This window comes from Colius striatus, chromosome 1, assembly GCF_028858725.1.
Source record: "Colius striatus isolate bColStr4 chromosome 1, bColStr4.1.hap1, whole genome shotgun sequence".
NCBI classification, from domain to species: domain Eukaryota; kingdom Metazoa; phylum Chordata; class Aves; order Coliiformes; family Coliidae; genus Colius; species Colius striatus.
Window position 1 is genome coordinate 92143237 of NC_084759.1, and position 27828 is coordinate 92171064.

The 27828-nt window shown below is 39.7% G+C and overlaps 1 protein-coding gene across 2 annotated transcripts in view; it reads left to right on the top strand.

Moving 5' to 3' along the window:
• Window positions 1-27828, top strand: part of DSCAM (DS cell adhesion molecule) — a 390325-nt gene that overhangs the window by 200136 nt on the left and 162361 nt on the right. For both annotated transcript variants that reach the window (XM_061988625.1, XM_061988624.1), the window contains exons 3-7: window positions 2068-2346; window positions 3865-4140; window positions 6632-6928; window positions 7765-8040; window positions 19425-19703. In XM_061988625.1, the coding sequence (XP_061844609.1) occupies window positions 2068-2346; window positions 3865-4140; window positions 6632-6928; window positions 7765-8040; window positions 19425-19703 (1407 nt within the window). The remainder of the gene's footprint in view (window positions 1-2067; window positions 2347-3864; window positions 4141-6631; window positions 6929-7764; window positions 8041-19424; window positions 19704-27828) is intronic.

The following is a 27828-nucleotide window of genomic DNA, read 5'->3' on the forward strand; positions in this document are numbered from 1 at the left end:
AGGGCACATTGCTGGTTCATCTTTAGTTTATTATCAACCAGATCTCCCAGGCCTCTTTCTGCAGAGCTGCTCACCAGCAGGTCAATCCCCAGCCTGTACTGGTGCATAGGGCTGTTCCTCCTGAGGTACAGGACTCTGCACTTGTCTTTGTCGAACCTCATGAGGTTCCTCTCTATCCAACTCTCAAGGTGGTTTAGATCCCACTGAATGGCAGCACTCCCACCAAGTTTTGAGTAGCAATGCACAGATAGCACCTTTAGAAGTCAGTTCTGCCTTTTTATTATTTAATTATTACTCTCAATTGAAGAAATTGATTTTGTGTTGACGTAACCTTCTTAAGAGCTGGAGCTGTAACTTTATGCTTGCTTGTATTTTTACTGAGTTAATTTGTCAGGCTGCACAAAAGAATCTGTGCACTGAAATCATAGATGCCTGATGACCCAAAAGGGAGAAGAGATGGCTAATCAATTAGTCAAATTAACATTGTCCTTCCTGATAACATCCTGGCAGATTGTGCTTTTACTAAGCTAAACATAAACAGCATGGCAAGCTTAAAAATATAACCCATCGTGATGCCAAATATGGACTTAGAGGCTACTGATGCATGCAAAATTATTTAACTACTGGCTGACATATTTATAATGCAAGTTATTGTAAACTGGATGTAGTTTTGCCTTCAGTGGCTCAACTTTTTGCTGGCACCTAGACAGCAGAATACCCTCTGTTGCCATGTTTCACTTGGTATTTAGGGTTTTATACAGGTATTCACATAAAATTTACTTAGCCCATTTTTTAACCATCTCAGTTTTGGTTTCTGGATTGAAAGTATATCTTGTATAGTGCCTCTAGGTATTTGCTGTCAAGTGTTCCCTCCCAGGTCTGGCAGCAGTTCATGAAGATATTCTAAGCTAGTTTTAAACTATCTCAGGTACTGATTACACTACTGTTTGAGTAGCTTGGATTCAGCATGAACTGCTCCTTTAATGCCCCTGGCTCCTAATACAAACCTGCTGCAACTGCTCTGTGAGCAGTACCTGGGCTAGCTAAGTCAAAGGCCACTTGAAAATGCAAAAATAGTTGCAATTACACCTGCACACAGGCAACTATGATATAGATATATCTAAAAAGAGATTGGTGTATTAGATAGGAGTAAAAGGAGTTGATCGAAATGTATAGTTTCTTTGTAATACAGAAGTCGTAGTAAAGTGAATGCATGTGGCAAGAAAATACTCAAATGAATATTTATTGATTTATTATTCAGCATTTATGTTGCAATAGCTCTAGGAAAGGTTTCCCTCATGTTGCATGCTGCACAAAACTGCACATTATGTCAGTCCTTCCTCCAAAAGTTTCAAGTTGAAAAAGCCAAAATCAGAGTACTATTTCTGGTGGAGTTCTGCCTCTGGTGAAGGCACTCTGGCAGACTTCTGTGAGATACATAAACATATGCCAGGTGCTACACAAGTGTGTTGGACTGAGAGCTGCTTTTGTCATAATTTGAGCATAGAAAGTTGAGGTATTAAGCTGTAAGTTGTTCTTGTCACATTATGTTCTTTTTCCAGAGAAGAAAAAGCTCAACTGTCAGATAGGCTGCAGATAGTAATTCCTGTGCCTTTGCCCATTTCTCTTCTGACAAGGGAATAAATAGCTCCTTTAACTCAAAGCCTTCAGAGCACCAAGAAGCATAGAGAATGTGTTGGCTTCAATCTAGTCAAGTAACGTGGGTGTAAAAGTAATAATTATTAAGGCAACGCATTTCTGGCTGCCTATTCCTCTGACTTGAGGGATGACCAGAGAAATGGTTGCCACCTGGAAAAAATCCAGTGAGAGGATTTCCAAGTTCTCATGAGATGATGTGATGCTTCAGCAGTACATGCTGCTGGATCCCAGCCACCATGGCTGTGATGTGATACAGACTGATGGCTGGGTCATAGTAGCAGACTGTGGTGCATAAAACACTGGCCTAGTGAGTCAAAAAGTGCAGGAGAAAAAATATTGGTGTGCTTCTTAGTGAATGAAAGAATTATAATGCTCACATTGAAAACTGATGGTTTTTTTTTCTTTCAGATCCAGCGAATTCAGCTCCATCTATTCTAGATGGATTTGACCACCGTAAAGCCATGGCAGGACAGCGAGTGGAGCTGCCTTGCAAAGCATCAGGGCATCCCTCACCAAAGTATCGTTGGCTGAAGGACAATGTTCCCTGGGAGCCTGACAGCAGGTTTCGGCAAACAGTTACCGGTCTGCTGATTGAGAACACACGTCCTTCAGACTCGGGCAGCTATGTCTGTGAGGTGTGGAACAACTATGGGACTGCCGAGATGATAGGGCGACTCTATGTAAAACGTAAGTCCTGGAGTGAGTGGAGATCTCAGGCCACTCCTTGCCTGCCTGTTTGCACCAGGAAAGATGTTGTCATATCTTGCTGTACCTTCTGTTTTGTTGCTTTATCTTAGCAAGGCATAAAATTCTCAAAGTTGTGGAACAACAGAGTAGGTTCCGTGGAGATGAGTTAGCTGGACAATTGAGTGATCAGAAGTGCAAATAGATGCAATTTCTGAGGTAGCTATAGAATTTATCACATGCAGGATATGTCATTTAGAAGCTTGAATTGGATGCTTTAAAAGAAATTGCAAATGTTCTCATGAATAAAGCTGCCAAACTCTTGTTGCCATGACTCATGCTGTTCAGTAATACTGAATACTCATACCTCCCCTCAGTTGAGTGTTTGTGTGTGACTGTTCTGAATGTTTCACAAATTCTGCAAAGATAATTATTACTCAGAAGCACTCCACTGGAAAAGTGTTATTCTTCTATTGCTGGGGGGGAAAAAAAAAGGTTTCCTGAAATAGAAATAATGTTTTGTGAACTAACATTTCCACCTATACAGCATAACTGGCAAACTGAAAAGGGGGAAATTTGTGAACAGTCCAGGCTATAAAAATATCTTCACAAATAATTACACAATACGTTTGGGCAAAATAAAACCAAGATCAAAGATCATTAATTTCTGAATTGTAATGAAGGAGCTGTTCCTTCTAAATGAATTAATAAAAATTAGTTGAATTTAGTTTTCCATGTATGATACAGAGTCAAAATTTTCGGAGACGTGATATAATCATATTTTTACTGATACCAAAAGTATCTCCACTGCCTGATGATAGTTTTACTTACTGACTCAGTAGTTGAACAGCCAGTAGATACCTCCTGGATCAGATTGGCAGGACCCTTTCATATGGACAAATCTGATGGATATTTATGGGTGTACCTGTGTTTATATTTTAGCATGGATCTTACACCTTTAAAAGCTAGTCTCTGGTCATTGACATTCACTGCACATGTTCACATCAGGGAGTAGTTTTGGAACATTCAAACTGGGTTCCTTTGGCAGGAAATTAAACCAGAAGATGAGCTTCAGGAATGTGCCAGTTTAAAGTCCACACTGAGCTAATGTGAAGTAGCATCATAGCTTTCCAAAATATGTGTAGAGACATTGTTAATACCTCAGCACCACTGGTGTTTCTCAGTAGATCTGCTCATACTGTTTATTTAGGCATGAGATTATATTACACATTAAATAGATTATCCCTATACACTTAAAATGTTTCATGTCATGGATGTTGGTGGCAAACTTATTTAGAGCAAAGTCAATAATCTCTTGCTTATTGGTCTGTTGGTTGGTTAGTTGATCTGTTTATTGGTCTGTTGTTTGGTTGTGGGGTTGTTTTGGGTTTTTTTTTCAGAGGGATGTGGCGTCAATTGTTGTTCTACTAATTGAGAATTAATTTGTAACTTGCACATAAATGTCTATGTACAATTTATGTTTTGTCTTTCCTTCTCCCTCTTTTTTATTTAAAACTTCAGAACCACTAAAAGCCACCATCAGCCCACGGAAAGTAAAAAGTAGTGTTGGTAGTCAAGTGTCCTTGTCCTGCAGCGTGACGGGAACTGAGGATCAGGAGCTCTCCTGGTATCGCAACGGTGAAATCATCAACCCCGGTAACAACGTACGGATCACTGGCATCAATCGAGAGAACCTTATTATGGATGGCATGGCCAAGAGTGATGGTGGAGCTTACCAGTGCTTTGTGCGCAAGGACAAGATGTCTGCTCAAGACTATGTTCAAGTGGTTCTAGAAGGTCAGTCACTGTCTCTTTAGTGATTCTGGTCTCCATAGCAATATATGTGTCATCTTTGGTGCCCTCATTGTATAGTGAGGGATAGTGGACCGTAAAGAAGAAGGGGGAGTACTCATGAACTGTCAGTGGGGTTTGTCATGCCCACGTCTGAGTAAAAAGAAATAGAATGAAAAAATGGGTTTGAAGAATAAGGTACTCCTCAAGCAGTCCTTCAGTCCAGTTCTTTTTCTTGGTAGGGGTAGATGGTGCTGGTGCAGATTTTTTACATTAGCTTTTCAGCAGGAGATAAGAGATCTCTATTGAACTCCGAATATCTTCTGAGCATGGCTTTTCTGATTGGGTGTATTGGTTGGAAATCCTGGAGATCATCTTAACTAACTGGTACAGTGTTCTACGTGATAATGAAGTGAGAAAAGTTATCAATTTGTACAGAGCCAGTTCACTAATGAGGCTGTAGTGTAGTCGTGGCATGGACATTATTTTTAGAGTCTCTGCAGAAAAAGAGGAGATTACCTGCCTGGACCAAGTTACCTCGGCAACCATCTCCCGTGACTAAGAAAGCCTAAAGAGCATATTGATAATCTATCATGATGTCGACAGAGTGCAGGTTATCAGAAAGCAACAGCAGGAAAGATTTCAAAGACACTCAGGTCTCACTGGGAAAATAATGTCTGCTTTCATCACAAAAAAAAAGCCTGTCACTTGAATTAAAGAAGAGGAGGAGGAGTGGCAGTGGTACATAGTGTGCACGCTCACAGATTTATTGGTCCTGTGTCAGCTTTCTTTCAGGATAAAAAGCTTTTTTTTTTTGTTGCTGTTGTTTGGCTTTCTGAGCGGTGACAGTATCTAATACACAGCAAAGGAAAGGAAGAGATTCAGAGATGAAAATAAATAAAAAATTAGAACTCCATCACATAACCAATGGAATAGAAATAAAAGGGACTTGGGAGGCAGAGGACAAAATTATGAAATCAAATAAAATCAATACTCCTCCAGAGATGCTGAGATCTTTCAGCAGCCTGAGAGTGGCAGTGCTTTCTGGTTTTTACTGTGTGGCAAGCAAGGGAATATTTCAGCACTGTTTTTAATCCTGTTTTATGAGGAGTCTTGCACACATTGTGCCAGTTCCCTCAGTTTCTACATGATGTTGCACTAAAATTGCAATGTAAGAATTGTGATTTCCAAGGGAGTCATCATGGTTCAAGCCTTCAAAACATTTGGATAATATACAGCAGAGTGTAAGTGAAGACAGTACATAATGTGCACAAAAAAATAGTGCATCGCACAGAGCATGAGACTTATTATTCCTATTCTGTCTTGTGTGGAACTGAAGGGAGATGTCCTTAAAGGGCTTTGTGTACAAGATGAGTTTGTAAGTGTCTTTTTCCCCTCTCAAAGTAACGAGGCACCTTTTCCTTTTGTTTCTTGCAGACACTAATACTGTAGAAGCATTGAAGTTAGCTTACTTGCCTGCACTTACACTTAGACTTGGCTCTTTAAAACCAGACAGTAGCCCTCAGCACTGTTGTCCAAACTTTGAACTGGAATGCCTCCCATGTTCTGCATACTGCTCTTGATGTGTGGCCTTTTGTTCCCAATTACACTGAAATTCCTTCTAGATTCAGCTTTGAAAGTATGATTTTCAATGAACAACAAACACACCTTGCACGATCTCATAAAGAACTTCCTTACTAGCAGAATGTTGGCACTCCTAAATGTTACACCACCGAACTCTCCAGATAAGTGGTTATGCTGCCTGATTACAATCTCAAAGTTTCTGTCTCCATCCATTCTCTTGGTTCACAGCTGAGTAAGTTGTCACACAGATCACAAGAGAAAGTCTTTGAATGCTCTCACTTCGCAGGAGTATTTATCTGTAGCACAAAATGTCCACAGAAAGGAATTGACATCACTGCTGTTATTGGCAATCTGTACTCAGGGAAACTTAATTTAATACTTCTCTGGATGGGGTACTGTAGGCCAGGACTAAATTGCATTGGCACAACTCTGTGAAAATAACCCATGCGGGTTGTGTCCTTCTCTTGCCAAAAGCATCCATGTTGATCATTCCAAGGAGCTGAAATCTACCAAGAGAAGAAAAAATTCAAATGTGTTGGGGTTTTACAGCATGTCTTTTGTATGTATAATCTGTGATAGGTATGATAATCTGTGTATGGCTTTAACACTTTTCCACAAGAACTTAGCAGTTCTTACAGCTGTGCAGATCCCTGGCCACCTATTCAAGTGCTTTTCCTTCAGCACAGTACCAGGTTTCTCAGAAGGTGAAAAGGAAACCTGCAGCAAGCAAAGGATGATTTCAGAACTCTACTCCCAGAATTAGTTTCTCTCTCTCAAAAATTAGAGTTTCATCCTGGAACACATTAGTTTGTGTCACTTCTGAAAAGATCTTGGCTCATGTGATAGGCTCCAGGATAGAGGGAACAAGATTCAAGCCATGGAAGTACTATTCTGCTTTTCTTTTCCTTGGCAGATGGAACTCCCAAAATCATTTCAGCCTTCAGTGAAAAAGTGGTAAGCCCAGGAGAGCCAGTCTCCCTTATGTGCAACGTGAAGGGGACTCCTCTCCCTACGATCACTTGGACACTGGATGAAGACCCCATTGTGAAGGACAGCAGTCATCGTATCAGCCAGATTATCACCTCTGAAGGCAATGTGGTCAGTTACCTGAATATCTCTAACACTCAGGTCCGAGATGGTGGAGTTTATCGCTGTACTGCCAACAACTCTGCTGGAGTCGTCTTGTACCAGGCTCGAATAAACGTAAGAGGTGCTTGTCAAATCAGCTCCTCAAAAAAAAACACACATAACTCATTGTAGTGAAGAAGACTATTGCATGTGACAAAATGAGTCTTGGAATGCCAAAACCAACTTACTATTTTTCCTCTCCTTTTCTTCCTTGCTCTCTTTTCCCACTTTGCCTCTCCAGCCCCATCTAGAAAGTGTATGGTATAGTTAAATATTGGAAGAACCCTTTGGCTTGTGTTCTGTAGTCTATTTTTCCTGTGGTCATCTCTATTAGTTCACAGTTTCTTTACTTTAGTCCTGCTGTGCATGTTTGGGGTTTTTAATTTATTTATTTTATTTTTCCCCTTTACTTGTCCAACATTCATTGTAATTATTCATGTACACGGTACTTTAGCTTGCATCCCTAGCTCTCCATGGCATAATACCCATCCTCGTAATATTATACTTTAGATATGTCAAAAAAACCCCAAAACAAGCTAACTTTCATGTGTAACACTTTCATGTGTAAGGGGATTCTAGTTTTGTATCAGTTTCAGTATTTCACATTAATTAAATCATCCTCAAAGTTTTAATTTGTAATGAAGCAAAGATTTTATCAGGCAAGTGTTGGATAATGCAAACATATATCCCCACATTATTAATATGTATGCTGCAGGGTGAGGAAAAACTGGAGCATATAAAGATTAGGGAAATGGTTTAAGTAGCTCTTAAAAGGAAAAACTGTCAAACGCTAAGTGTTGTGCGAGCTACATCTGTAAATGTCAACATTTATATATTCAGGAAAAAAAATTATATACATGTTTCCTCAAGCAAATGTACCATTAAATTGTTTCCAAGACTCTTTTTTGCCTTTTCCAGGGCCAGCAAGCATTCGACCAATGAAGAACATCACAGCAATAGCCGGACGGGATACCTACATCCACTGCCGTGTGATAGGCTACCCATATTACTCCATCAAGTGGTATAAGAACTCTAACCTGCTACCGTTTAACCATCGCCAAGTGGCGTTTGAGAACAACGGGACCTTGAAGCTCTCAGACGTGCAGAAGGAAGTAGACGAGGGTGAATATACGTGCAATGTCCTCGTTCAACCCCAGCTGTCCACCAGCCAGAGTGTGCACGTGACAGTAAAAGGTGAGGTTAATTCAGAAAACTAGAGCCAAGCTAATGGCTGTGTCGTTATAGAAACACAGAATGACACACAAAGGATTGTCCTGGCAGTGAGACAGTGAGCACTTAAGAAGGTCAATCCAAATTAGTGCTTATTTTTAATAACATAGTTGGTTGTCAGTCACTGTGTCTTATTCTCACTTGAGTTTTACCCTCCTTTGTTTAACTAGCAAAATACTGCTTTCTACGTGAAAGCCTAGCAGAATCAAGCTTTCTGTGAGCAGTATTCATCACAACAAAGTCAGTAGTTTGTCATCTAAGTTTCACTGGTGATTGTTTCTCTGCTGAATGAGGAGGTACATATTTTCATTAGCCAGTGACCTTCCAGCTTTTAAAAAGATGAGAATTTTAATGTGTGTGTGTGTTTCTATCAACAAGCAGAGATAGGAACTAAAACGATTAACCTTGCTTTCCTCTTATTAAGTGTGCTTTTCTGAGTGTTCTCTATGCTTAGAAAGGTAGCACTGTAAATAAATGTGCCTTGAAATTCTAATAGGCTGCTTAAATCTATTCAAATAGTCCCAAACAAGATTCTTCAGATAGCCCTGAAAGACTTCAGCAATAGATGAGAACATGAAATTTTTTAGCATTGTGTTCTGACTATTCTGATACCAGCAATGTTCAGACCTATTCACAAGGACACAAAAGACTGAAAACCTAATTGCAGTAGCACCTAGTTTTGAGCTACAGGGCCACTGAATAGTGCATTTCATGTGAACCTGTAGGAAGAATTGAGGTATAATTTCACTCTTCCTATAGTTCTTAGAAACTTTGCCTGTTGGGTTTTTTTGGGGGGGCAGGGGGAGGGGAGGGAAAGCCAGGAGGATTCATTCCTATATCCCGTTTTCAGATAAGATAAACAGAACTGGCAAAGTAAAAGGACTTTTCTACAGTCACCTGATCTTTTAGCTTCTTTCTGTTCTGTTTGTTTAACCCTTTATTGTTTTCAGTCTAGTGTGATGTGATTGCTAAAGGAGATTAGCTTTAAGCCACTAGGAATTTGGACTCTGAAAGGCATGACATCTCACACACCTGAGACCAGCAGCGGCACTGGTCACATGCTGTGGCTTTAAAACCTATGTCACCATTTTTTCATGTATTGAAAAATATATGTACCTTGCTTGACGTTACAATAATATAGCAGATGTCATGATACAGTTTAGGAACCAAATGACAAATTAGTAATTGTGTTGCTGCTGTTCACCATGGTTAACCTGTTGGGGAATGTTGCCTCTTAAAATCATTCCGTTCTTCAAATGACTATAAAAATGGATGTACCCAGACAAAAAAGAATTCCAGTGGTCTATCCTTACAGGTTTCAAGATTTCAAACTTGACAAGTCCTCCCCCAGAAAGCAGATTGCTATCTCTATCAGTTTTGATTGAACTGTAGCTTTTGTCAATGCTTTGACTTCCGTAGTCTGCTGTTATTTCTGGATGTTCGGCTGCCAGGGCCATTGGCTGGTCAGAAATCTCAAACAGTGACTAAACATAACTCTGAATAACTTGCATAAACATGTGGCACATTTGAAGAGTGCTGGTGGGCTGAGCTGCTGCTGCATATGCTCCTTAAGGCAGATGTGTTGGAGCAGATGACACGTGAAAAGCAATCCAGGCACGTGCAAAGCAAACATGTCAGCATGCCTCATACCTATTGATCTGGAATTGCCAAAGTTAGCCCTAGCTACTACAAACTGCAAAGTGCCCTAGCTACTTCATCATGCCCTAGCCTTGACAAGACACAGTTATTTAAAAAAAGGTTAATAGCCTGTCCTATTCTGCTAAACCCAGAATATCGAAGGTAGGCTTTATATGTCAAACCTGAACAATGCTCAAGGTTCTGCTGTTGTAGCTGGAGGTCAGCATTGCCACAGTGGCTTTTTTAGATGGCTAGGTATCTTTTTTCTTATGTAATTACATAGTGATTTTATCTAACAGTGCTGCTTTAAAACGTTAATGTTTATGTGGCCTTTTTGTTTTATACATTCCAAAGTTAATGTGGTGAGTTTTCAGACACTTGATTCAGAGAAATACAAAATGTGACTCAACTTGTATATTGAAGGGTAAAAGTACCCTGAAATAAAATATTGTAAGGAGAGTTAATAACAGTGCCAAATATTCTTATTTATAGTTCAGGTTCTCATACCATCAGTATACTTATTTTTTTTCTGCAGGGAAACTGAGGGAGAATTATTGCCCATCCTCAACATCATGAGTGCTTTGATTTGTTCTCATTTCTGCTACGACCTTCCTGGGTGACCTCAGACCAATCATCTGAAGGGTGGTTGATAATAGTTGACACTTAATGAGCTGTTACTTGGTATTTTGTTTTCTCTATATTCTGTTCTGAAGACACAATTATCAATTTCTTTATGAGCTTTTCTAAGATGATAATCTTTGCGTTATCATAGTGTTTTAAAAACAATCCATTCATTTTCAAAACTGACCTGAGTGATCAGGAGAGCTTTGGTAAATGGCAACTAAGGTACAGACTGAACTTTAAAGTTATCCACTTCCACTGTTCCATTTCAGAAGCATACAGCTTGATTTTTCAAGTTCACCTGCTGCTATGTAAGCATTTATATGTTCAAAGCTCTTCTGCAATTGAAATGAGGTTGTTTCTGAGCATTTCTTCCTACTTCTGATCAGTCATATCACTCAGCTTAGCAACTCCCTTGGAAAGACAGATTTAAGTAATTTAATTAGTGTTGTCTGGGAGATCTGTGGCAAAATGAAAACAGAATATGGCTCTACAGGGCAGCATTTATCTGCATTATGCATGCAACTGCTGTTTCTTGTGTGCAGTCCTCTGCCACATTTGCTGCCCTCTTTCCAAACTCTCCAGTACATGAAGCATCCTCATTCTGCCTTGAGTGAGGGCTTACTAAAAGCGATATCTAAATAAAGATATGCAACAGCATGAGCATGTAATCAAATACAAGAGGGCTGCTCATTCTCTAGAGCATTTTGAGATTTACAAACATCTAATTGAAACAAAACCTTGAGGACATTCTTCAGAAATCACTGTAAGATCTCAGATAGGATAAAAAAGATTTTCTTGACAATGACTTAAAAATGAAATCTTGGCCACCAGAGAACTCAAGAGTGGGGCTTAAAGAGCCTTGCTGTACAGCTTCCCACCTGGCAGGCTGTCAGGAAGCCAAAAGCTTGGGCACTATGCACTTATATGCTACTAGACCTTAGGCCAGCTACTTCTTTGCATTGCTGATCAGAAGAGTCGATGAGATGCCGCATGAAATCAGTTGTCCAATTTTTTAGGAATAACTGTTGCTCTCGTTTGCGTAGCCACCTATCACAGAGGTCTGCAGACTCCAAATAACTGTTCCTCAGAGATGTGGCATACCAGTCCCCTACCATTCCTTGCCAGTTCCTTGTCTGTGTCCCAAAATCTGGATTTTGGAAGCTAGCAGTCTCATGAGCTGGCTGCTGGGAGTTGTGTGGATAAACTGGCAGGAAAATATGCAGGTTTCTGCTTGGCAGACATAGCTCTGTTGGAACCGTGCCTGAGTCCTAACAGAGCTTTATGGAAATTAAGCCATCTTGGCGTTATTTTTTTGTGTTTAGACAAATGAATTGGTCAGTTCTGACAAGAAAGCCATGAAAACTACCAACCCTGTAACGCATAGCTAACAAGGGAGAGGCTACATCTGTACTTAAATACTTAATTTCTGGTATTTTATACCTGTCAACCACTTGCCTTTGTAACTGTATAATACCCTTTCAACATATTTTGCTTTGGCCTGTGTTAAATGCAATATTCTTTTTAGCTTTTTTGTAAATTAAACTGAACCCTTCTTCCTTCCCTCTCCTGCAAAGTTGAAACTGTAATTACTGACATCCTCAGAAGTAATCATTGAGATTAGACTTGCTAAGGATACTTCATAGGTCCTTGCCAAGAATTATTCTTAGCAACACCAGTTTCTTACTCTGCATTTAGCCCAGCTCTAGTGGTTTGCCAGTGGGATTCATACACATTTGACAACAGCAGAAGACTATCAAGTCAGACATCCTATGGAGAAGAATGCAGAGTTTTGTGTTTATTCTTCTTAAGTATGACCCGTCTTCCTCAATCTTTTCCAGTTCATCCTTGTCCAAGTCCTGGGTCTTCTGCTCTGGGTTCCAAAACCAGTCTATCCTCCATGTTTTTCCTATCTCAGTCCTTATTTCCTCAGCATCTTGTTATCATGACTCAAAAGTAGTCTTCCCCTTCAGAGGTCCCAACCTTCCTCCCATCCTTCAGTTACAGTCCTCTCTTTCTGCCAGTCTCCACTTTCTCCATCTCCACTGGCATGAAGGTGGAGATAGTCTGTCTCCTCTTCATGTGGGCCTTCATTCACTGTCAGTGCTGAACCTCACCCCACTGCTTTTTTGTCCCATCTTGCATCCCCAGCCAGTTTCCCAACTCCACTTTACCAATACCTGTCAGCTCTGCAATCCTACTGCAAACCTGCTCCCAACTTATGACTTCTGTCACTGCCCCTAAATCCAATTCTGTAATTACCTTTCGTTATCCGGCATACCACTTTGAGCTTCTACTCCATTGATGGCAGCTGCTATCTGCATGCCCAGCAATGCAGACTGGCTTCCCGCTCTGGTCCCTCAGCCCCCACATCCCTTTTCTTTCTCTCTGCATTGAAAGAACTTTTTTTTTTCCATTTCCTGGGCCCAGCACAGGCAACTGTATGAGCACTAGAGAGACAAGTCTGTCTGCTTTGATTTTTGACATCTCACCAGACTGCACTTGCACTGAAAGTAGTGCTCCGATATATTCAGTGCTACTTGAACCCTGGGAGCTCTTAGCTGTTAGTCATTGGAAAATATCTTCTCAGGGTGTGATAACTGTGGGGTTTTGTCTGTTTACTTACTTTTTTTGTTTGAACTGCAAAATGTGAACACTCTTGTAATGACTTTTCATAGGGACATCAAGAATATCTGATGCAAGTGCAATCTGCCAAGCTTGAAATCTGTGCTGCTAACCACGGGGCAGGTGTGAGTTCTCAGAATCTTGCAGTACTTTTTTAAAAAAAGAAGTTTATATGGTAAAGGTTGATATATATTGCATTCTTACTGTTCCGGTCTCCCACCTTATTCTTGGAATTGACCAAAGTAGATGAAACTTTCCAGCTGGAATGATTCAGCCTGAGGCAGACACCTGGCTTGGAAAAATACTATCCAAACAAAAGTCAAACTGCAAGCAAACGAAAGTAGTCTTATAATGAAAAGTGTTGGCAAACAAAGAAAGAGGTTATATTACCCACCTCATCTGTAAGTTTCATATTTCCACTGAAAAACAACCCTTCAAGTGGAAAGATGGTAAAATAATAGCAGTATCTCTTCTACACCATTTTACTAGATTTCAAAGCATTTTAAAACCAGGAATGAGTCATTATCTCTTCTTTTTTTTGTTATTATGTAATTTATAGTAATAGTTTTCTCAGCTATAGTAAAAACCATCAGTCGTAAGTGATGATTTTCTTTTCATCAGTCTCATGGGACATGCTTCTCATGTAAACAGCCTGCTGCTATTCACACTTCTCCCACAGAAATTAATTGAAAAAGAAGACCCTGAGAGGGAAGGGTGCAGCACCATTAAAATGAAAAGTGTGGTTTTCAAAAGGACTGGGTTTGATCTCGTAGAGCTTATATATCTCATTGATTTAGAAGGCTTGTTGTTGCCTTATATCAAAGTGCTATCACTTCACCTGTTGTGAACAGAACGAGAATTGTACCAGCCTACTTCTTTATAGAAAACAAACAAATATAAAAACTTTCACTTAAATCTAAAATAAAACTCACTGCTTTTGTGCACAGACTTCTGAATTTCAAACACCATTTAAGTTGGTGTATGATATATTTATTTATTTATCGATTATGTAAACAATATGAAATAAGCCTTGATACTTGAATGAGAGTCTCAGCTTAGGAGATCAAGAGTATCTGTATATTATGCTTGGGTTTGTCAAAAGATAGCCGCCCTCTGTCTCTCACAATGTAGCTTTTCTTTTTTTACTTTGGTTTTGGAAGAAGGCACATTCTTGCTCTTTTTTCATGTGTATTTTGTCAATTATATTTAAAATACTTTATTATATATTTGCTAAAGTTGCTCTTAAAAGCATCAAGTTACTGTGAGCTACTTGCAGAGTGCTTAAGTACATAAAGTACATATAGAAAGCAAGACTGTGGGTGCCCATGACAGTGCAGGCCTGGCCTACTTTCAAATCAATATATATGGTATATAGAATGCAAAAAAACAAAAAAAAAAAGCCAGTATCAACTCTATGGAAATTATGTATAGTCCTGGGAAAAAGGTGAAGCCAGTCAAACTACTCACAGAAGTGATTTTCAGAGACAGATATTATTCTGTTAAAGTCATCTTTCACCCAAATCCAGAACTTTTGGCTCTAGCGATTTGGTTGATTTCAAGTTTTCAGTGTTAACCTGAGGACAAAGATCACTTTAGATCATGTAGAGGCTTAACAAGGGCAATAGGTCTGCACCAGGCTCCAAAAGTAGAAATTAGGCTTTTTTTCAAGCAGCACTTTAATGACGAAGGCAACTGCTTGTGTTAATATGCTTTTGATTTCCCAAAGACGTTCTGGATCTGGAAATGTTCCAGATCAGGTTGGATGGGTCTTTGAACAACCAGATCTAGTGAAAGGTATCCCTGCTTAGAGGGTTGAAACAAAATTATTTTTAAGGTCCCTTGCATCCAAACTATTCTATGATTCTTTCAGCTGCTATCTTATTTTTAAATCAAGAAGATTTTCTCTTTTAAAAAATGAATAGTGAAGGCATCGCCTTGGGCTGGCAACTGAGCTTCCCACTATCCTAAGTTTGCAGAGTGCTTCATATGATAAGAGCATACACTTTTCCCCTCACAATGCAGTCTGAAAGGAGGTGCTTCAGTAGATGGATGAGTACATAAAAGTACTCTACATATATTTTACATTCTTTCTTATTTTGGAGGAGCTCCCAGAGCAGCATCGGGGAGCCTGTCAGCTACTAGTGTTGCATTGCAGGAAAGAGGAGTGAGGACTAAGGTGAAGTCTATCTCGTAAGCTTCCCTGGGAAATACACACAGCATTTGCTCTGTCTAACTCAGCAGCAGATACTGAAAAAATACCACAGTTTGTTGTGGTAAGATTTTGAAGATTTTTAAGAAAGGGATAATTTTGATAACTAATGACCCTCCCAGTAGAGGGAAATGCTGTGCAACAGCAGAGGCATTACAGAAATTAGTTTGGTTCTGGTTTGGTTTTTGATTCAGTGAGTACACTTAGGACCAAAGAATATAACATTATTCTCTCTTTTCAAGGCAGAATACATCAGCACACAAGGAGAGAGCAGAGTATGAATCTTGGCTCAGTAAATGTCATTAGCAGATAGTTCGATGAATGACATGCCCTTCTGATAAGGCTCAATACATACAAGGAAGAAGCGGAAAACTCCAGTGCTTCAGTGACTGTGTGCAATTGCTGAGACCATCACCCACAAGGAATGGGGTTGTTTAGGAGAAACAGTCAATGACTGAGAACTTAGGAATGACTAGACCATGGCTAGGGTTTATTCAGAGACAAAACAGTTTTGGCTTTTGCACTACTAGCACGTCAAATGTAGGGTCACACAGCTGCCTTAATAGTTTGGGTCATACAGGCCACATAGTTTGGTGGTTATTATTTTGCATCAGCCAATGGATCCGTGTTGGGAGTATTCATTGCCAAAAGTGTTTTATATTGTGGGCACAGCTCCTGCAAGTGTTGTTGCAAGGAAATCCATTAGGGAACTGTTTATAATGATAAAGCAGACGATGACTTTCATTTTACTAAACAGAGCCACAGGAGAGGAACACCATGTTCACAAGGCTGCTGCAGGAGACTGGCTAACTGTAGGATACTCTGTTTTAGTGAATTGTCTCAGCAGTTTTCCTGTGAAACAGAGGGCAAGAAATTAAGGATGTTCCTCTGCTAATGGAGAGCAGCGTGGAAACCATCCTTGCCCTCCTTTACAGTAATCTCCCAGAGGTACAGAAGACCTTGCTAGGGCACAAAACCATAATTTAAATCTTCTGTCATTAGCACTAATGAGGCTGGCCCTTGCTCCTTTTCTTAAATAGACACTTAATTCAAGCACTCCTCAATACAACATTCCCAAGACATTGTGCTTCATTGCACGAAGTAGAGATTTTCACTCTTTTGCCCGTTGCGAGTAGAGGAAGAAGCATTCCACATACACAAGCACACACACAGCCCCCTCTCCCTCGAGTTAATATGTAACTTATATAAAAAAGAGCATAATTTCAGAAAAAAATAATACAAGCTCTCAGGTGTGGTTAGACCAAAGAAATGTATAGGGAAGAAAAAATATTTCAACACAACTTGAAATATTTTATACACGCTTTAAATGCATCTATCCTACTGTAACTTTTCTCTCTTGGAGTTAAAGAAGTAATATACATCCGTCTCGCATTTTAGTTCTGTTTGGCAGTGATACAGCTTGAGTTTAGAAAAAAAAATAACCCACGTGCTGGTTAATCAAGCTTGATATTTTGTTCCCTCAAGGATATATATCAGTTTTTTACTGCAGAGATAGATGAATGGATGGCTGGATGGATAGATAGAAAGGTAGGTAGGTGGATAGATAGATAATAACTTTGATATTTTCAAAATTATTTGCCTGATTCCAGGTATGTTTTGTTCTATGTTTTTAATAAGTGGGGTTTTTTGTGATTGTTTCCTTCTTCTAACTAGCAGGAAGACAGTTTACCTGCTATGTTTGGTCACTAGGAACTGCCTTTATAAGCCTAAGTTGGTAAATACCATAGCTGAAAAATATTCTTCAAGACTTCAATGTTATTACTATGCTATTTACTTTTTTAAAGTGCTGATTTTAAATTGCACACTGTTTTTTAAAATGAGCACCTTGTCAGGACTGAAGCTGCTGCAGGTTGAATATACGTTATATTTTATGAAGTAGAAATAAATGTCTTTTTTCCTCTGTATCTTAAAAACCTGAGAAGAGGGAAAAAGTACTGCCTATAAATGTTTTACCCAATTTCTGAAATGCTCTGCAGGCTGCTACTTAAATTTGTAGAGTTTGTAAGTGCAGCCTTGCAAATAAAAATTTTCTGAAAAATACTTTAGGGTGACCTAATGATCTTGCTCCCTGTTTTCCTCATCAGGGAGATGGAAAGTGAAGATGCACATAATAATGCTTGAGCAGTATGTTCTCTGAATTTTGGTATCATTTCATCCATGAAGGATTGGTTCAAATTTCTTACACACTCAGCAGAAAATACAGAAGCAATTTGCCACCATGTTGTGAATTTTAGCATGTCTTTCTGTAATGATGCCTGAGACTAAGAGAAGGATTTGTGCAGAAATGTGCTAGCCAACACAGTAAGGGGGGCACTTGGCATTTAGCAGATATTTGCACTCAACGAGGAGAAAGGTTATGTCAAAACCTTTGACAGTCTAATTCTAAACGTTTCTTATTTCCACTTAAAATATAAACTGCTTGTCAATAAATGTTAAGAGAAATTTGGCATTTTTCTGCTGGTGTTCAGAGAATCCGAAATGTCTCATGTGAACGCGTTAGCTGTGCTAAGGTAATTAGAAGAGGCAGGCAGACATTTTGCCTCGCTTCGTGACACGAGGTCCCCAAGTGAAAAGGCTGTTAATTTCCATCCTCCTAAGTTCAAATAAACACAGTAATTTATACTGAATTTCTTTTTTTTCCCCGCTATATGCCTGATCTACCACATTTTCAAAACACAACAGGATGAGTTTTAGCAACTGGAGAGATGGCAGTTAGGAAAATGCATTACAGCATGTGAGAAAAATTGATTTCAGTGGCACTTGTCACAACTGCAGACAGTGAGCTGTGCTCAGAATAAGTCAGGGAAAGCTTGTGAGGATGAGCTGTGGTAGCCTGTACCATGTTACCTCTCTGTAGCAGCTGCGCATGATCATAAGTTCTCCTCATCAAATAGAAGCATGGCTATGCTTGAGACAATGGAGTTAATACCTGATTTGTGTCGACATCTTGCACCATGATGTGCATGTACACAAGCATTTGAAGACACCTTTGAACAATGCTATAGCCTTCTAAGGGGTTAGTGTCACTTCCTCAGTGATAAACGTTCTTAATCCTGATGGAGGAGCAGCCAGCATATCCAATGATCAAAAGAAATACATTGAGTAATGGTCACAAATACCCAACCCTGCATCCCAGAAATAGGACACAGGCAGAGGAGTAACAATGCTGCTGGGGAATTCCATGGGCTAGCATACATTGCAACCGCTTTGAGCACTTTTTCTACTTCTTTTCTGCTTCAGTTCTGGGGAAAACACAACCTTAGATTTGCTAAAGGGAGAAAGGACAAAAGAAATACAGTTAGATAAAGCCACCAAGTGCATTTTCTTCTCAAGTTAGGAGAGCCACCAAGATGATCAAGGGACTAGAGCATTTTTATGAGCACCTGCAGGACCTGGGACTGTTCAGCCTGGAGAAGAGAAGACTGAGGGGAAATCTCGTTAGTACTTAAAAGTATTTAAAAGGTGTATGCCAAGAGCATTTTTTCTATTGTCTCAAGTGACAGGACAAGGGGTAATGGTTCAGCCAAAAAATAATAAGTAAAAAGAAAATAATAAAAAAAAAAGAAATAAAAGGATATTTGCCAAACAAAATATGTTTGGCAGGAATTAAACATCAGCCTGAGTGTTTATGCCTTGTACTCTCCCTCTGTTTAGAAATCAGTTTTAACTTAATTTTCTGTCCTACAAGTATTGTTATATGCCTTTCACTTCATATCTCTACCCAATCTTATTGAGAATTGTGACTTGAACCCCTAAGTGCCAGAAGCAGTTACAGAAGCTTTATACTACTTTTCATCACATTCCAGAAGCAAAGCTGGAGCCTCTTTCATGTTTATTCCATGACCCTAAGCAAGGCCCTTGCACTAGACCTTGAAAGCTACTGAACCGTTCCTGGACTGTCCAGGCTGTGTTCCTGCTGAAAGACCTGGAGAGTCGCAAGGTAACAGTGTGGTTTCTTGAGGAAGTGCTCAATTCTCTTGCAGGAATCAGCCAGTGGCATCTGCTGTCTCTAGCAGCCAGGCATTTCACTACTTGTGGTCTCTGCTTGTGCATTGGGTTGTCAATAAAAAAAAACTAATTTGCAAAAAAAATTATTTCTTTTTAGTTAAACAATGCTCTGTGGCTGTTGAAGGTGTTGAATGTTACATATTCAGCACCGCACATCTGTTCCATTATGTTATTTCCAGAAATGAGACCGTAACTGCAACAGCTCCTCTTTCCTCTTTTGTTTCAGTTCCGCCTTTTATTCAGCCTTTTGAGTTCCCGCGGTTCTCCATCGGGCAGAGGGTCTTCATTCCCTGCGTGGTGGTGTCTGGGGATTTGCCCATCACAATCACCTGGCAGAAGGACGGCAGACCTATCCCAGTCAGCCTCGGGGTGACAATTGACAACATCGACTTCACCAGCTCCTTAAGGATTTCTAATCTTTCACTGATGCACAATGGGAATTATACCTGTATAGCTAGAAATGATGCAGCAGCTGTGGAGCACCAAAGTCAATTAATTGTTAGAGGTAAGTAGATGTAATTAGTTTGAAGGGCACCAATTAAGCGGAATTCATCAGTATTTTGTAATGACATCTGTTTGATGTAAAGTACAAAAAAAGAGGAAAATATGGTAATCTCTCTCTTCATAACAGAGAACACAGAGCAACAAAGCACAGAAAGTAATGTGTTTTTTCTATCTAGTCTTGAAAATATTCAAAAACCTCAGACTGCACAGGGTGGATGGGAGAACCACAAGACTGACTTGAAAATTTTGTGAGGCACAAACCTGTTTGTTGGGATCAAGCCTTTGAAATGGTATCAAATTCTTCTCTATTATTGTTTTAGTCTGATTATCCCCATTTTCCTTTAGATCAGTCTCTCATATGACATTATGTCAGTAAAAAAGCAAAGCATTGATGTTGACTTCATGGGGAAAAGACTCTTCTGTTATCGTGTTTTATTTTCCTTATTTGTTTTTATAATTCAATTAGCATTTTACATTTGCTCATGCTGACTTCAAATCATGAAAATTTGTTAATGTGGTTTTATGTATTTTATGTAGACAACACCTTTTGGAGAGATATTTTGCCCTCAACAGCTTTTGCCTTTCAAGTCACATCTTAGTCAAGTTACCTAGAGATTATGCCTTGTGATATATGTTCAAACTTACTCTGCAAAACTTCAACAGCAACAGATTGCTTTGTTTTCTTTCTGGAAGCTTATCAAAGTGGTTTAGACTTTTATTTTTTAAAAAATAAGTGTGTTATACTCTTCCCTTTCCACCACCTCCTTCTTGCTACTAAGCTGTAGATTCTTCAGAGAAAGAGGGTTCATACAGTAATCGTGCAAGAAACCCTAGTTATTTTTTTTTCCTGTTGCAGATCATTACGTTGTATTTTCTGCTCTGTAAGTTTAGTAGGATCTTAAATCTTAAAACCTCTTAGGGGCTTTTGCCATCTTTTCCAGGCTCTTTCCTCCCCCTCAAAAACTCCATTGGTGCAAAATGCTCTGCACAGCTCTTCCTTTTGAGTCAAATCTTCCCACTGTCCTATGCCAATCTTTAATGGATTATTCCCTAGTTTTCCACTTAAAGAATGTGCATGGTTATGCTGTTGTATGTTAGTATTCCCAAAACTCAGTAGCAAATAGGTTAATTGCTTTTTCACTAGTTTTTATGTAAATATTATTTTAGTGACTTTTTTTTTAATATTTCAATGCTTTTAATCTTGCTTAAATATCACTCTCTACAGATGTCTATTACTTTCCCCATCTATCTGATAATTCTTAAATGAAGTAGTCTTATTAGTTACATGCATTTAATTGTTCTTTTCCTAAGCTGTTCTGTTAGCTTTTAACTCTATTCATTGCTGTAATAAGAGATTTTCTTTACTTTCACTTTTGCTGGAGAAGGGAAAGGTGTCAACTTCCCATTGCAACAGACAGTCCACTGTCTTATGTCTGCCCTATGCCAAAATGCTGCATCTAATAGCAGCTGAGGCCTATAAGCCTACAACAGCTCAGGTAAGACCACATGTAGGGATTTATACTCTGTGGCTCACTGATCGGGACAAGCCTTGCCTTCCTCTAACTTCTCCCTGCTTTGCCTCAACTGCAGTTTCCCTGTCTCCAGCTCCCAGTGAGCAATTCCTCTTGTAGCAAGTCCCCACTTGGCTTGACCTCTGTTCCTTCAACACATCTGCCTCATGGTGCCTTTTCTGGCATCACTTAGTGTTCCCCCTTTGTCCAGGGGAGAACTTCTGGAGAGCCTGTTCTCATACCCCTCTCACAACACTGACATCAACACCTCCATTTTCCCCATTTCTGTTCTAATTGCACCTCCCAATGAACGCTCTGCTTCAGTGGTAGGATGAAAACTGTTGGGTCTCTAAGCCTGAAGGGTGTCCTTATAAACCCATGGCCATCATGGAGGGCAGCTTTACAATCTGTTTTACCCAGAACAAGCCTTCTGGAGTCATAGTCCTGCAACTTTTTAGGAGGTTATGAGAGCTACTTAATTTTTTCCCTCTTGCTTATCTTTCTACCCAGCTAGTGCTCTGCAGCAGCTTTCTTCTAAGCCGCTCTCCTCTTTTCTCTCTGCCAATTTAAATGGTAAGGTCTTAATCAGTTTTACATACACATCTGGGATGACAATTCTCACTCAGAGGGAAAGGGGAAAATATAGTATGATGTTTGACCTGAGTTTTCTGCAAAAACCCTGGGCTGACCTCTTTCCCTCATGTTGAACTGCCTCAGGTGTCTTATTCCACAGAGGTAAGAAGACAGACGGCCATCAGAGAGTCACTCTTGGTTACTGCTTGTCTGTATATAACCTGACCTATAAACATTTAAGTAAAAACTTGCTTTTCTGTTGTCTATTTCTTTTCCAAGCTTTCTGATCTCTCCTCATGTTTTTGTTCATAGATGCCATATAAGCAAAATGTAATTTTCTAAATAGACTAAGTGTATTTTCTCCAAATAAAGAGAGGAGAAATGGTGCTTTAACTTCTCTAGTATCTAGTCTACATTGTGTGATAGTTCCTCAGCAGTGTGCTTTAAACTTAAATATTGGCTTTCCTAAATGTCAGGAGATGTGTTCTGGAAACATCTTATTTATGAGAAGTTTATTGTTTCAATATGAAAGTAGACAGTGAATGGGAAAGTAAAGTGAAATATAACTGTTCCCTATAAAGTTCCTTTTTTTATTATCTATATTGTATTTGTTTTAAAAGTAGACTTAAAAACAATGAAGACTATCATGTCCTCAAATAAGTGGGAGTCCATGGCATTTTATGGCACATGGGTAGACTTAGAATTAAGATCTAAGTCCAGTACATTCCTGTAATGAATGAAAAAACACATGCCAGCTGCTTGTTGCTACATTTGAAATACCAGTGAGTACACAAATTTCTGCAGAATCCACACAGCCACATACATTCTTTGGCTGTACAACTTGAGATTTTTTTCCTTAGTATTTGCTATGTCAGATCATAAATATGTGCTGGTTTTTAGCATTCATCAATTTTATGTTCTGTCCTGTATTGTTCCTACAAATATTATTTTTCATAGAATCACATAATTATAAAGATTGGAAGGGACATCAAAAGATCATGTAGTCCAACCCCCTGCCAGAGTAGGACCACCTAGAGCAGGTCACACAGGAACGCATCCAGGTGGAATTTGAATGTCTCCAGAGGAAATTCAACAACCCATCTGGGCAGCCCGTTCCTGTGCTCTGTCACCCTCACAGTGAAGAAATTCTGCCTTGTATTTCTTTGGAACCTCTTATGTTGCAGTTTGTACTCATTGCCCCTTGTCTTATCATTGGACATCATTGAGAAGAGCCTGGCTCCAACCTCCTGACACCTGCCCTTTATGTATTTGTAAACATTAATGAGGTCACCCTTCAGCCTTTCATCATAAGGGAGATGCTCCATTCCCTTCATCATCTTTGTGGCCCTGCACTGAACTCTCTGCAGCAGCTCGCTGTCCTTCTTGAACTGAGAGGCCCAGAGCTGGACACAATATTCCAGATATGGTCTCAAGAGGGCAGAGTAGAGGGGCAGGAGAACCTCTCTCAGCCTACTAACCACATCTCTTCTAATACACCCCAGGATGCCATTGGTCTTCTTGACCACAAAGGCACATTGCTGGCTCATGGTCATCCTGCTGTCCACCTGGAACCCCAGGTCCCTTTCCGCTGCACTACTAACATGTTCATTCCCTAATCTGTATTGGTACATAGGGTTATTCTTTCCCAGATGCAAGATTCTACACTTGCCATTGTTGAATTTCATTAGATTTCTCCCTGCCCAACCTTCAGCCTGTCCAGGTCTCACTGAATGGCAGCACAGCCTTCTGGTGTGTCAGCCACTCCCCCCAGTTTAGTATTGTCAGCAAACTTGCTGACAGTGCCCTCTGTTCCCTCATCAAGGTCATTAATGAATATATTGAATAGTACTGGTCCCAACACTGACCCCTGAGGGACTCCACTAGATACAGGCGTCCAACTAGACCCTGCCCCATTGATCACAACTCTCTGCCTTCTTCCCTTCAACCAGTTAACAATCCACCTCACTACTTGATCATCCAGCCCACACTTTCTCAGTTTTGCTGTGTGGATGCTGTGTGGAAATGGTGCCAAATGCTTTACTGAAAGCAAGCTAAACTATATCCACTGTACTACCACCATCTGTCCGCCTGGTTACATCTTCATAAAAGGCTATCAGGTTGGTCACACATGACTTCCCCTTGGTGAAGCCATGTTGACCGCTCCTAATGACCCTCTTGTCCTTTAAGTGCCTGGAGACAGCACCCAATATAAGTCATTCCATCACCTTTCCAGGGATGGAAGTGAGGCTGACCGGTCTGTAGTTACCCAGCTCCTCCTTCTTACCCTTTTTGAAAACTGGAGTAACATTTGCTTTTCTCCAGTCCTCAGACACCTCTCCTGTTCTCCATGACTTACTGAAAATGATGGAGAGTGGTTTAGCAATGACTTCTACCAGCTCCCTCAGCACCCATGGGTGCATCCTATTGGGGCCCATAGATTTATGTACATCCAGATTGCTCAACTGATCCTTAACCCAGCCTTCATCAACCAAACAAAAATCTTCCTTTAACTTGACTTCCTCTGGAGTCTGATGCTCCTGAGGACAGTTTCCGGTAGTATAGACAGAGGTAAAGAAGGCATTGAGTAACTGCCTTCTCTGTATCCTCTATCACTAGGGCACCGCTTCATTAAACAGTGGGCCTACATTGCCTCTAGCATTAGTTTTATCTGAAATGTGTTTGAAGAAGCCCTTCTTGTTGTCCTTGCAAGGTACAACTCCAACAAGGCTTTAGCTTTCTTAGTTGCCAATCTAAGCTGCACTAAAATTTTGCTAGAAGTATTGAATGGCACAAGAAGAACAAACATTAATCTTTTCAAAATCTGTGGGAATCTTATGCTAAATCTTCACTGCTCTTCCCATTATTTTGTGGTCTGTAAAACAAACTAAGTGGCAATAAGGAGCCCTAAAAATACCAGGCCATCGCGGCTGGATTTTCCCTGCTTTATCTATCAGAGGAAGATGACCATCTTCCTCAGAACTTCCTTGCAGAGCATCACACAGGAGACAGAAAGCATCTGCTGAGAGAAAGAAAGGGAGATGAGAAGGCTTTGGAGTAGCTGTACAGCCTTGGGTAAGAAGATTTTAGGGCAATCTCAGTTTTCTTTGCCACTGGTGTCTTGGGGAAGACCTGGACAGGTCACATGCTTTGGATATACATCTGTCGGTACTTCTTTCCACCATTCATTGACCAATTTCTGACAAATCAGAAGAGGAAAAAAATGCCTCCAGTGGAGCTGAAAGCCTAAAAACTTAGTGAAAAGAAGAGATTGTTCAGAAACAAATCTACTAAGTATAATACTAGGCATCAGAAAATCTACTCAGGTAAGCCCAAGAACTGTTGCAACTGGAATCTGTACTCAAATAGGAAGAGCAGGTTTGATTAGTCCTAATGTTTATGGAATGTCTTTTAAAAGTGCATTAACTAGCCACCAGGAGAAGACAATCACCTTCACTGTGCCTAGGGACTGCATGCAGGCAGTCCAGGTAAGTGAAAACCAGGCTTTCCCTCTCAAAATCTTGCATTCTGCAAGACTCCGGCCTGCAGTTCCTCTGGAAATACATCAAAAATTTGCAAGTTAAAGGGGTTTCTCAAAAACTCATAAATCATTAGTATTTTGGTTATTTTATTTCTTCTTGCACTCTTGGTTTGCTAGTCATGCTATTAAGAAAATGGAAAGAATAGGATCCTGTCACAAAAGCCATCTATAGAAATTAGGAAAATATCTTCTCTGTCAACTACTTATATCATCATACGGAATTAATTAAGGCTTTACTCATTAGGGCTGTCTTCCAAAGAGTGATTAAAAATCTATGTACACTCCATCATGTTCTACTAATTTCTGTAGGGTTTTCTAAAATAGAAATGAAGTAATTATGAAATAAAAAGCAGGGAAAAAGGTTTGAATTGGTAACCAAAAAGAAGAAGCTCATGGTTGTGCTATGAGTCCAAAATTTTTCAGATGTCACCAAAAAAGAGAATTCAAAGACACCAGTGAGTGCAGAGTGAACACATAAGTTAAAACTGAGGAAAGGTCTTTAAATACCTAATAACATCCCTTAATGCAATTAGTGCATTAAGTGTAAATGTGTCTTCATTTTGCACGGGAAAGTCAAATATCATTAGATAGTTACGTGCCCAATGAGGAGTCCCTGAACTTTGAATCTTCCTGACAGGAAGCGAGTATCCATGTTCTTTCTGACGCTTGGTGGTGGTGCTGGTGTGATGTCTTGAATGCAATTTGTGATAGAAAAGCAGGAGGAGATGATTTATGGTCCCAACTGGTGTTAAAACTCATTTACTTTCTTTGCTGGTGTTTACATTGTGGCTTTGAAGATTACTCTTGAATGATTCACTTCCTATTTAATGTTCTCATTAGACAAATCTGAGCAACGCAAACCGCTAGGCACTGTCTCATTTTGCAAAAGCACATCTTTTTTCTTGAACTGCATAGAAATGGTTTCACTAAACCAGCTAAATTGACCCCTTAGGTCCAATGACCAAATTTAATAACTGTTCATCTTTGCTAAAGTACAGTGTTTAATGATCTCATTCATTAATACATCAATGGTTGCTTTGGCTGATTAAATTTCTTCCATCATTTTGACAGTATGATCTAAATGTAAAGTACAAATATTCCATGTAAAAATGAAACATTGTATTCTGGGCCAATGTCATAGATTATTTCTTAACTCACTTCAGTAGCCCACTAGAGGAGCTTGTGTTAGGAGCCTTCAGAATTGCTCTCTGGTGTAATGGACTAATTTCTGTACTTGGGAGCCAGAAGCACTTGCATAGATTTGAAGTCCAGGAAGAAGTGTACAAGTTTATTATCTGATCCCTGCATAAAGCATAGTCAGAAAGGGTTATTGGATTTACATAAAGCAGAATTAAATCATGGAATGAATGCACATACTCATAAATTCATTTTAGTTAGTAACTTGTAAAGTCTGTCAGTGCAAGCAATGACAATCCTGGTAGCAGAATCTTCTTAGCGTATCAACTCATATTTTATCATCTTATCAGGATTATTTTACAGAAAGATATAATAAAAGTGTTTTCCTTCCCTTGAAATGCCACTGTGACATTCCTGTTATCTTCAACGTCCTACTCTGATTGCTCTCATCCTTTGCTTTCTGTTTGTGAGAGCCTGAAACTGCCAGTCATAATATTGACTGAAAACACCTTTTTAGGTCCTCTGAGTTCAGTCATTAAGCAGTTTGAATCTGTCAACTTATTGCTCATATACTAAACAATTCAACAGCTCATTTCTCGTCACAGATCCATGGGCTGCTTTAATGAGAGTGCCTAACAGAAACTCACTGTTAAAGCAATTTCAAATGCCCTCCTTTGCAGGCTCAAGGGACTATGCTGCTGAAACAAGGGTGGTAATAAAAGTAGAACTGTTCAGTCATATTTCTGAGCTATTTCAGTGTTTTGCTTCTAAAGGGGCAGAGGAAAACCACGCCTTTATAACTAAACAGAGAGGAGAACTAATTGTTTTGTTTTCTCCATTAGCTCTACTTGAGTACATCAGACAAATTAACTTAAATATTTATGAAACATGAAAGTTCCACCCCTCGCCTCTGTGAATCACACGTTTAAGAATTACCATGAAAACCCACATTTATCACACAACTTTCACAATCTTCACTCACAACAACTAAAAAGAATTCACCATACCCAAAATGAAAAATAACATCATCACAACACTGAATGAAAGTGGACAATTTACATATAATCCACCCCTTGTCCCTTCACCACAATTAAAACAAACCAAAATTCTCCATCATTCCCTTTTAACACCATTGAGTCCATGTTTTGCCAGTTGCTGCTCCCAGTTACTGTCATTATGTCAAACTCCTCACAATTCTTGTGCCCCACTGTTGGGCATCAAAAAGACTGTAGTGGTTTAGCCAGGTGTCCACCAAGTCATAATAACACTCCCTCTCCTAAACTGGACAGAGAGAAATATAACGAGTATTTTGTGAGTCGAGATAAGGGCAGAGAGATTGCTCAGCAATTAGCATCATGGGCAAACCA